This window comes from Stegastes partitus, unplaced genomic scaffold, assembly GCF_000690725.1.
Source record: "Stegastes partitus isolate 25-593 unplaced genomic scaffold, Stegastes_partitus-1.0.2 Scaffold1861, whole genome shotgun sequence".
Taxonomy (NCBI): domain Eukaryota; kingdom Metazoa; phylum Chordata; class Actinopteri; family Pomacentridae; genus Stegastes; species Stegastes partitus.
The window spans coordinates 66,387-78,044 of NW_007579592.1; the positions used below are offsets into that span (position 1 = coordinate 66,387).

At 42.8% G+C, this 11,658-nt stretch overlaps 1 protein-coding gene across 1 annotated transcript; it reads left to right on the forward strand.

The window, feature by feature from the left end:
• Window positions 1–348: 348 nt before the first annotated feature.
• Window positions 349–11,085, forward strand: LOC103372938 (tubulin beta-4A chain-like). Its single transcript, XM_008302715.1, has 7 exons — window positions 349–359; window positions 1,373–1,374; window positions 7,241–7,418; window positions 8,757–8,865; window positions 8,978–9,088; window positions 9,514–9,758; window positions 9,851–11,085. Coding segments are annotated over exons 2-7 (1,458 nt in total). The 5' UTR covers window positions 349–359; the 3' UTR covers window positions 10,664–11,085.
• The last annotated feature ends 573 nt before the right edge of the window (window positions 11,086–11,658 follow it).

Consider the following 11,658-nt stretch of genomic DNA (forward strand, 5'->3'; position numbering starts at 1 on the left):
TTAATATTTTTTCTTAACTTAACAGAACAAAAAAAATCTGTAAACTAACAGTAGATTGTTTTTGAAAGATTACATTATAACTGCTAAAAAATATATTATTTTATTGTTTTTACAGTGTGTTGTGACAGTAAATTCATGATGAAATAAACAGTCAGTTTACTGGCTTATTCAATTTAAATACCTGAAAAACCAACATCACTTCATTGATGCAGAAACATTGCAAATCCAGTATTTTGTTTTTGCAGCGTTGCCACAGCTGTGGATGTTAAAGCAATAGCATCCTCTGTGATTATTCCTGCACAATACATATCATCAGATCACTTAAAGTCAATGCAGCTGATGACTCAGAGTCTGGCTGAGTTTAAAAATGAACAACGTGATTCTGCATTCATTTCGATACAACTGGTGCCTTTATTGTTCTATTTGTAAAGTTATCTTTCTCTCCGTTTACTTGTCAATTTTTGAAGCATAATATGAAGGAAAGCTGTGAACCAGAGAAGCAGCAGCAGCAGCAGAGGCCAAGAGGCTTTTATTCTTCCTTTTGTTCTCTTGGCTGACGAGCCTGAATGTTGAAAGTGTAAAGACGCAGCGGAATAATTGTTCTATAGAACATAAATCTATATGTCAGTGCTGTTACACACAAACACACTGCACACCCACAGATTCTCTCTCCACCAGTCTTCCTCCCTCACTGCATTTGCATGAACTGTTAGGTGGATTTACAACAATGGCCAGCCGCCAAAACCACTTCCCCTGTTCTTATCTAATCCTTCTCGTATAGATAAACAAATCGATGGCAGTTCCAAGCTTCTGAACATCTAATTTATGTATGACTTAACTTTTACTCACTTTCAAGCAGCAGCACTGATTTACTGGTCGTAAGTATCTACTCAAGATAAACACCAAATCGCTGCAATAAAACAGACTTGCTTTGGATTTTATTACATGGTCTAAATAAAACAATAAATTATGTGTTGCATTACACATAAACAGTGAGCCAAAATGTCCATCTTCCTGCCAAGTGATACCATTTTCTGGAAATGATTTCCGTCCTCTTTTTCCTTGGTGTGTGTGTGCACGTTCACTTGTGTGTAAATGTCCTTTAAAGCGCCCTCTTCAGTGAGCTGGATGTTTCCGACAGGCCGGCTGGGTTTATGACTCTCATTAATGAGAGGGAAGGTATCTGCCAACTCTTGCGTGAAAAGACAAACTGTCGGTCAAGTGTTCACCTCAGTGCAACATATTTAAATAACTATGGGATGCATGTGCATTATGAAAGCTTTAGGAAGTACGTGCGAGTGTGTGTGTGTTTTTTTTAGAGAGGCCTTTTAAGAATGCACATTGGAAAGAAGAGATTGGTAGGTTTGGACAGATGTAGAGCAGGAGATGTGCTGATGATGGTCACAGTGGTGATGTGGGAGGCGAGACCGACAGACAAATGTGACACTGCAGGGGAATGTGACCTGAGGCGTTGGATGTTTGGTGGAGCGTTTTCAATATATGACATCAGGGCATGATTGTTAAAAAAAGAGAAAAAAAAGAAGAAAAAAAAAGACAATATGCTCTGCACACTTCATATCCTCCCAAGATAGAAGGAGGTAGCAGCAGAATGTCAAGTGTGTGTGAATGTGAGTGTGCATCGCGTGTCAGTCTGTAATTGCGTCCCTGCTTTCCTCAGGCATTCAGAACCGTGTGAAATCTTAATGTGTTCCTAAAGAAACAATACATATTGGCATATTAAAAAAAAAGAGAGAAAGAGAGAAATGAGACAAGAATCAGTTAACCGGAGGCTACATTTTTTAAATTATAGTTTATAAATAAATCAGCCTGAGAGTCTTTTTTTTCTTCTTATGATTCTAATTATTTCGTGCAAATGGACAGTAAAGATGTCAGCGTGCTAACAGCTGCACAACAGAAGATATCTACCGCCCCCCTGTGGATGACAGATGTTACTACAGTGATGTCCACTTTTAGCCTGTTGGTTGAGGGCCCCCTATTGACCACATGTTCTGTGTATCATGACACCTTTAGGTATCCACCATGCAATGCACACAGCATGCAGTGCATTGCATTTTCATTGTATTTATCATGCAGTCTTAAGAAAACGCTCAAGCATCCAAACATTTGAAGGGATATGCAATGAGTTCCTTGGGTTTAGAAATGAATCCTTGGATGTGTCAGCAAGTGCATAGCCACTTTGTTTTACTTGATTTATAGAAATATCAACCTCTGTAATCTACTGAATCATTTCGAGATATGGGTGGTAATTTAGAGATAAGAATCAGGCTACTTATGTTGTGTAAATTACCTCAAAAATATTAAGTTAAAAATCAAATCAGATGACCAGCATGGGGTAGTTCCATGGTAAACATCCTAGATGGCGAACGATATGGTAAACCTAAATACAAAAATAAATGTTAATAGCTATAACTCAATGCAGCATACCCAGAAAATCAGACGTTAAAGGTGTAGGTTCACCATACAGGATGACGATATTACATTCATGCTATAGGCTCCGTGTCATATAGACAGTTAATCAATTTTACATTAATAATGGATGTGATAACTACATGTAATGTGAATGGACTCAGTCACATGAACCCTGAGAGAATCACCACCAGCTCTGAAGTTACAATAAACAACCTCCTTTCCAGAAACTGCAAGCAGCTGTTCTCAGATCAAAAGCTCTGATAAATCCAGACACACAAGGTCGGCAACAAGAAGAGGAACATAGTGGAGCATTTAGTAGTTAAAGAACCTGGTAGAGCTCAAAATAAAGCAAGGAGAGGAAAGTTTGAACGTATATTTACCAGGTGATTAGAAACACAACTCCTCATACATGCTGCGGTTACTTGGCGCCTGCTGGATGTGTTTACTAAAACAATGTATTCACTATAACTACTTTAATAAGGTGAGAATAGGCCAGTGTTGTGTTTACAGCTTGTTCTGCTCCAACCAAGTGAACATATGTGAATGCACTCTCAGTACAAAATAATATGGAGATTTATCTGTACCATATTCTCAAACTGAGATTTAAAGGTTATGTTAAAAGAAAGCATCAGGTAAAGATCATTTGCATAAGGAAATACAACTTTGGGATCACTTTCTGTATACAATTACTACTCATCAGCAACCCCTGTATTTGTATTTTTACAAAAAGTGTGTAAAACATATTTTTGGAATGAGCAACAGGAGATACTTGTGTCCAAACATATCTGATCACTGATTCATGCTCATGTTGTTTGTTGGTCTGTTTCAGCGTGTTCTGACTGTTTACTGCTTAGTTGTTGAGCGGTGGGCGCCCTGGATAAAAAACTGAAGGTCATTTGAGGTACAGACAAGACGGCATGAAGCACACAAGGACCAGCAACAACACGCCTAACCATAGTGTTGTGTCCTCACTCATTTCCCAGTGGCATACTCGACAGTCTTGAATCCAGACACAGATTTTTGTTCAGTGAGTGACCGTTTTCACACTCAATTTCCCCTCCTTACTTAGATTTGATGTTTTTCTCTGTAAAACTGTGACTGCTGCAAGGTTAAGGAATGCATCCCAGCTGAGGTCTATCACATGCAGATTCCCTCCTCGCTTCCTTCCAGTCTCTGTTTTCAGCCTTCCTGTCTCTATGGGCAACGGCACAAACAAAATAACAAGCGGCTTCCTAATGCAGGACAAATGGAGAATATCCAGGGCCTGAGCTGCCACTGAGGAAGTCATGACCTTCTGGGAATGTGGCCATTTTTAGTATCTTGGGGAGAGAAACATGCAACAATTAGTAAAACACACTTGGTGGTAATCTTTTTTATTTAATTAGATTGCAGTGTTTTTGACTGTTTTTCTAAAAGTACGCATTCAAATTCAGTACACATAGGCCAAAAACAGGACACCCTTTGAAATAGCTCATATATTTATGTACAGAAAGTACAGCTGAACATTTAGTTTTTGAATACAATCCAAGAAACTCAAGGTGTGGCACAGACAGGTATGTATACCCAGTCATTTATTAGGAGCACCTCCCCTGTTTTTTTTTCTTCAGTAACAGTTTCACAAACAAACAGGTTCTTAAGAAACTCTTCACCTGATTTGTACTGATGGCTTATGCTAAAGGCTGGTGCCTGAGCAGCTAATACCAATGGAAATGCCAAGCTGAACCCTTAAACTAAACTGTTCTTCCTGCAAAGTAAAAGATGGAAAAGTAAAAACTTTGTGGCCTTGAGTAAAATCCAGTTAATACTCTAAATGGACAGATCAGTCTCTTTCAACTGGAGAAGCTGCACAGATGTGAAAGAAACAACTTGGCAATAGCGAGCCAACATGCACAAAAAAAAAAAAAAAAAAAATCCCAGCCCTCCCCTAACAGAAGTGCAGGAATCCTTATTACAACTCTGCTTTCCTGCCTGGACAAGTTTTAATCCTGCACAAGAAATGATCTATTATTAAATCAGTCAGTTGTGTGGCAACAGTGCAGTGCATAATATCATGTAGATACAGGTCAGGATTGTCAGTCGCTGTTCACATCAAACATCGGAGTGGAGAAAAAATGCTTTCTCAGTGACTTTGACTGTGGCATGACTGTTACCATACCAGACAGGCTGATCTAAGTATTTCCAACATTGCTGACCTTTAAAAAAAAAAATCCAGTTCATCAACGCCTTGTTGATGAGAGAGGTCAGGGTAGAATGACCAGACTGGTTGGAGCTGACAGAAGGACTACGGTAACAACATCCAACCTCAAGGCGGGCAGACCACAGCAGCAGAAGGCCATGTTGGGTTTCACTCCTGTCTGCCAAGAACACAAATGCGAGGTTTAAGTGGGCACATTTTCACCAATGCTGGATGGTTGAAGAGTCAAAAAAAAAACGTAATCCGGACCAATAAGTCCTGATTACTGGTGAGGCTACAGATGGTAAACTCATAATTTGGCACCAACAGCATGAATCCATGGACCGTGCCTGCCTTGTGTCGACAGTCCAGGGTGCTGCTGGTGGTGCTGGTGTAATGCAATGTTTTTGGTCCATCCAATCATGGTTTGAATTCAACAGCCTGAATAATGTTGCTGGCCATGTGTCTTTATGGCCAGAATTCATGCACCACGACACAGAGCAAGTCTCAAACTGGTTTCACAAACACGACAATGTATCACTCGAATAAGAATTCAGGTTAACCCTTTCTGACAACGTGAGATAGTACTAGCAGTTCTTCCTATCTTTTTGTGATTGGAAGTAAAAATCACAAGAAACAATGTGCATATTTACATGCACAGTTATGTGTTTGCACTTGTAAACATCATATTTTGGATTCAGAAAGCTGGATAAACCCTTATCTCGGTAGCTGGAGTCTCCACCTCCAGTGTCACCCTGTAGCTATTGTGTTCCATAACTGGGGATGAAGCAAAAACTAGACAACCAAACATTGTGCTATGTGCATGACAGAAAATGTACGCTTAGTGTGTTAGGGTAGGTGTGCTGGTCAGTGTATTGATCTCAGAGCTTATAATTACGATATACACTGTACATACTATATAGTTTGTTGTGTGACCACTCTTGGTGTATGGTCAAGGATATGGTCAGATCAGAAGGCAATGAGATGCAGGAAAACGTGAATACAACAGAACTGTGTTTGAGTCTTACCTTTTTAGATAAATGTTTTGGCTTTATATGTAGTCAGATAGCAATAGGCTCTAGTTTGTCTGAGGCGTATGAAGCCTTAAATATAGTATTCACACAGGTCAGTAAGTGGGGAGGATGGGAGGAAAATGTCTAATGATACAGAGCCATGTACAAAACAGGATTTGTCCATCTAGCCACCCATTTTCCTCCTCTTATCCGGAGTTACAGTGGCAGCAGGCTAAACAGTGTATTCCAGACGTCCCAGTTCCTCCTGGGGGACCCTGAGCAGGTCACAGGTCAGATGACATGAGCACTTCCTCTGGGTCTTCTACCAGTTAGGCGTTCGATGAAAACCTCCAAATGAAGACATACCAACCAGATGCTACATTACCTGGCTTTTTTCGACCCAAAACAACAGCGATTGGACTCTAAGTTTCCATTGGGATGTTCAAGTTCCTCACCCTGTTTGTAAGACTGGTTGTTTGAGCCCTGCTACCCTACAGAGGAAACCCTGTTGTGTGTGCAACCTCATTCTTTGATTGTGTGAAGCAGGTTGTCCACTGGGGTTCGAACTCCTGGCCCCTCCAGATGCCAAATTGCCAATGGCAAGACGGTGAACCCAAAGTTTCTCCTAATGGCAGGTAGGAACCTTGCATGGCAGCTCTGCTACCATTGCTGAATAGGAATCATTGTAAAGCACTGTGAGAACTACTAAGTTGGAAGAGCGTTGTGGAAGTGCAGACCATTTGCTATTTAACTCGTGGAAGGTGAAGCAAACTGAGAACTTTGCTTTCTAGTTCAGCTCCGTCTTCACCGCAAAACCCTGGTACAACACCCGCATTACTGCTAAACCTTTACCAATCCGTCTGTTCGTGTCACACTCCATTTTTGTAAACAAGATCCTGAAATCCTAGAAGTTTCACCAGAAAAGAACTGGATTTCTCTTTTAGGTTCTTGAAAGAACATTAAAAATCCTAAAAGAGAAGTCCAGTTCTTTTCTACTAAAACTCTTAGGATTACCATGACCTGGATTACTGATAATCTAGATCTCGAAATACTTTCACTTGGGGCAGAAACTCAACCCAGAAGTGGCACGTCACCGGTTTCCAACCTCAGACTTGGAGGTGCTGACTCTCATCCTGGCGTCATGTGATTTATAGAAACACCAGAGCTGTAATTTCTCCATGTCCCTGTACTTTATTCCTGATTAGCCAGGAAATGAGTAATGAAAGCTCCCACCCAAACACTAACACGAGGCCCATCCCATCCATTTTCCCCTGTAAAGTTTTACTGAGGTGACACTGTCAGGCATTATCATGAATTAAATGCTGTCAGACAGAGAACCCAGACTTCACACAGGGTCTGTGCAGAAGCAGAGCATAAACTTTATCGCAGTTGTTGTCTGTCGGTTATAACCAGTTCAACAACAACCGGTTGTCGCTCCTCCAACCGGCCCAGGCAAGGCCGATCGTTCCGGCCGTGCCCGGTTCCCCGTTGCCATGGAGATGACGTCATGCTGCAGCACCGGGAGGAACGGCGCAGGCGCGGACGGAGGGGAAGGGCGAGACAGAAGAGAGCTTCACAGCTTTTTCCCTCCGCCATTCAGCCAGACTGTCGACTGAGCCGGGAGGGCCCAGGACCTAGCAGCAGACACACCGGAGCCCCGTCGTTCAAACCACCAGCAGCAGCAGAAGCAACAACAACAACAAAAAAAATTCAGCTCTTTCCGTGACGAAAACTACAGCGACAAGATGCGTGAGATTGTGCACCTGCAGGCCGGGCAGTGCGGGAACCAGATTGGAGCGAAGGTATGGAGGCTACGAGACGTTGTCTCCTACCTGTTCAGAGCACAGGGTTTATGTAACTAGATGCATGTTTGTCCTTGGTGCCGTTGAGAGATCATGCTGTCATGCAGGAAAATAGGTCAACGTGTGTGTGCGTGCAGAGTTGTTGTGTAAGACTGTGGTGGAAAGCAGCCGTACAAAAGCATCCTTCAAGGATGGGCGGTGGCATCGAGAGACATCCCCGCTGCTGTCACAGGATGATGCCCTTTAAATGAACGACGACCGCACCGAGACCGTCGCTGCAACACGGTGTGGATGAGGTGGTGTCTGTGGGTGTGGAGGCACGTTGATGTGGGCTGCTGTCGAATTCGAAGGATTAAAAAAAAAAAAAAAAAAAGAAATGGATGAACAGACACTCTTGCACGTACTTGTGTGTGTGTGTGTGTGTGTGTGTGTGTGTGTGTGAGGGGTGTGGCTCAGACACTGTGCACTGGAACGCAGGCAACACACATTTGCTTGTACTTAATTATAATAGTAATATAATCCACATAGTTAATCATAATAATAAAGGCCTTTTTAACACTTAAAAAAAATACTGATGTCAATATTTTCTACTCATGCAAGAATCCAGAGTTTTTCTACATGTGCAGTGGAATCTGTGCAAATTCTGATTCCACATATGGACTAATCTGCACAACATCAACAGCACTTATGCATGTTTCTTTTTTTTTTTTCTACTGATGTGCCTACATTTTTGCACCATCCCTTGTAACTGTGGGATTAATAAAAGGATTATTTTATTTTACCTTAATATCCCTCCATTAAGCAGTGGACATGCCATTAGCCAAATTCATTCATGAACCCGTCCTTTTAGGGCCTCTGTGGACCACGGGTCACTCAAGGTGATGAACTCAAAAAATTGTTGCACATAATGTTGTGAGGATGCAACTGGGAAACTGTTTTATTTAACATTAATCTGTTGTTTCTTGTGTGATTTTGTATAAAAAAAATAAAAGCTGCAATGGTGCTGATCCCAAAGAAAAAGCCGCAAATCTTATGAAGCCTGGAAATAGTGAGCATTTTCGCTTTAAAGGTGACTCACGGTGTTATTCTGTTGTTATATTGGATGACTGTTAATGTCCTGTCAATCATCTAATTGATTGTTTCAGCCTGACGGTGCAAGCAGTGCAGGATGTAAAGGCCTTTCAATAAAAGCACAGTGTAATATTAATGCAGGCGGTTTGCATTAAGCATGTGTTGAGACATTAAATCATCAGTAGTTAAACTGAGACTCTTATGCATGTTTTTATTGACCAGTCTCTGCCTCACCGTCTTTTATGTCACCCTTTAATCTGTCTGTAGTTCTGGGAGGTGATCAGTGACGAGCACGGCATCGACCCAACAGGAACGTACCATGGAGACAGCGACCTGCAGCTGGACAGAATCAATGTCTACTACAACGAGGCTTCAGGTCAGGACTTTCAAAACACAACCAGACACTGTGTTCGTCTAAACTTGGCGTGCTAACCATCTATGTTTCTTTATTCTAATCAGAAATTTTGACATGTACATTTGTGTTCCAGGTGGAAAGTACGTACCCAGGGCCATCTTAGTGGACCTGGAGCCAGGTACCATGGACTCTGTACGCTCCGGCCCCTTCGGACAGATCTTCAGACCAGACAACTTTGTCTTTGGTATAAATTCAGCAACACAAACACACACACACACACACACACGTACATATTTTGTGCATTGTTTTGAACGCGCAAATAAAACTGGTTCTTAAAAACAACAACGAAAAAAAAAAGACATTTTCATTGAGTAGAAGAAGGAAAAAAAACAAACATGGCTTATGAACATTCTGATTAGATTTTTGTTTAAAGGCTGCAGATAAACATTTCTGTTATTCATTAAAGGAGCATCATGTAAGCTACTGTTAGTGAGCTGGATCGTGACAGGGATTATGTTAATTTTCTTTGGCCATATAGAAGAAGGAAACTGTTTTTGGCTTAAATAACAAACTTGGACGTGTTGACAGGATGCACACAGCTAAATATTCAAGGAGCTTTATTTTTAGACCAAGGAACACAGCCGATGGTAATGAATCTTGTCCTTCCAGGTCAGAGCGGAGCAGGTAACAACTGGGCAAAGGGTCACTACACAGAAGGAGCCGAGCTGGTCGACTCAGTCCTGGATGTGGTGAGGAAGGAGGCCGAGAGCTGCGACTGCCTTCAGGGTTTCCAGCTCACACACTCCCTGGGAGGAGGTACCGGCTCCGGTATGGGAACTCTGCTCATCAGCAAGATCCGCGAGGAATACCCCGATCGTATCATGAACACCTTCAGCGTGGTGCCCTCTCCTAAGGTACCCTGATCACATCACTCTGCTTGTTTGTCTTTTCTTTTCTTTTCTTTCTGGGTTTTAATGTCCCTGATTTTTTTTTTTTCTTCCTCCAGGTGTCAGACACAGTGGTGGAGCCCTACAACGCCACTCTGTCCGTCCACCAGCTGGTCGAGAACACAGACGAGACCTACTGCATCGACAACGAGGCCCTGTATGACATCTGCTTCCGCACCCTCAAACTGACCACACCCACTTACGGCGACCTCAACCACCTGGTTTCCGCCACCATGAGCGGGGTGACGACCTGCCTGCGCTTCCCCGGCCAGCTCAACGCCGACCTCCGCAAGCTGGCCGTCAACATGGTCCCCTTCCCCCGTCTGCACTTCTTCATGCCCGGCTTTGCGCCACTCACCAGCAGGGGCAGCCAGCAGTACAGAGCCCTCTCTGTGCCCGAACTCACTCAGCAGATGTTCGACGCCAAGAACATGATGGCCGCCTGCGACCCGCGCCACGGACGCTACCTGACCGTGGCCGCCGTGTTCCGCGGCCGCATGTCCATGAAGGAGGTAGACGAGCAGATGCTGAACGTGCAGAACAAGAACAGCAGCTACTTCGTGGAGTGGATCCCCAACAACGTCAAGACGGCCGTGTGCGACATCCCGCCACGTGGGCTCAAGATGGCCGCCACGTTCATCGGCAACAGCACCGCCATCCAGGAGCTGTTCAAACGCATCTCCGAGCAGTTCACTGCCATGTTCCGCCGCAAGGCCTTCCTCCACTGGTACACCGGAGAGGGCATGGATGAGATGGAGTTCACCGAGGCGGAGAGCAACATGAACGACTTGGTGTCCGAATACCAGCAGTACCAGGACGCCACGGCCGAGGAGGGAGAGTTCGAAGAGGAAGGCGAGGAAGAGGCGGCCTGAGGCTAAAATCACTCATCATTTCTCATTGTCACAACTCCATCCAACCACGTATTTCACCCCTACTCTGCTGTCTCTCTCTGATTTTTTGTTAACACTACTGTCCCCTCCCTCCGTCTTCTCTTATATTCCTGCTTCCCCTTCGTTTCCCCCTTTTTTTTTTTTTTTCTTTTTTCTCTCGACAGTCCCCTTTCCGGCCAGAGTAGGATTCACATTCCACGCACTTAACCGATCCTCCCATCTCAGAGCTCATAGAGGTAGCTAACACAGCTGTGCTTGTGGTCTTTTGTCATTGGCTTTTTGTTAATGTTCATTCAATCATCATCAGATAAGCAGTTCCATACCTGGGCCAAGTATTCAATTCATGAAAATTTTATCACTTGTCTAATTTGGCACTGATTGAAATAAATTTGTTGGAAAAAATATCCCCGTGTGTGTTTGAGTATTTTAAAAAAAATATATAGAATCTGTTATATTTGAATATAAGTATCTTTTAAACCGATGTACAATCAAGATAATCAGATGAAAAGCTCGCTCTAAGTCTTGCTGATGCACTTTTACAAAAATACACTGTTTACACTATTTCTGAAGTGGATGACACTGAAAGGATGCCCAATTCAACTTTTAGTTTCAATCTATATGTCATAATATGAAGCAAACCAAAATGGAGACCTGTACTGGATACAGATTAGGCAGTTTGGTTTCAACACCACAAGGAGGCAGTGTGAGATTGGTGAATTTGGTGCTTCTGAGCAAGATGTTGTTGCCTCTTTTCCACTGTGAGACTAGTACCAGCGAATGTTCTGTTGTGGTGTGAGTCCTGAAACCAGTTCAATATGAATTAGTTCAAATCAAATGACTATTAATCCTATTTAAGGCAATGCATTTTAAGCAGCTTGTTTTAGGTAACACTACACACAGCAAAGAATGCATTCTTACACACATGCACACACAGGTATGCAAACAAACATCTACATCTACAGTACACATCATCCATC

Bases quoted from the DNA above. Each gene is read 5' to 3' on its own strand.
- LOC103372938 (XM_008302715.1), top strand. The intron at 8,866-8,977 runs GTCAGGACTTTC...TTTGTGTTCCAG, and splicing joins CTACTACAACGAGGCTTCAG to GTGGAAAGTACGTACCCAGG. The intron at 9,759-9,850 runs GTACCCTGATCA...TTCTTCCTCCAG, and splicing joins GCGTGGTGCCCTCTCCTAAG to GTGTCAGACACAGTGGTGGA.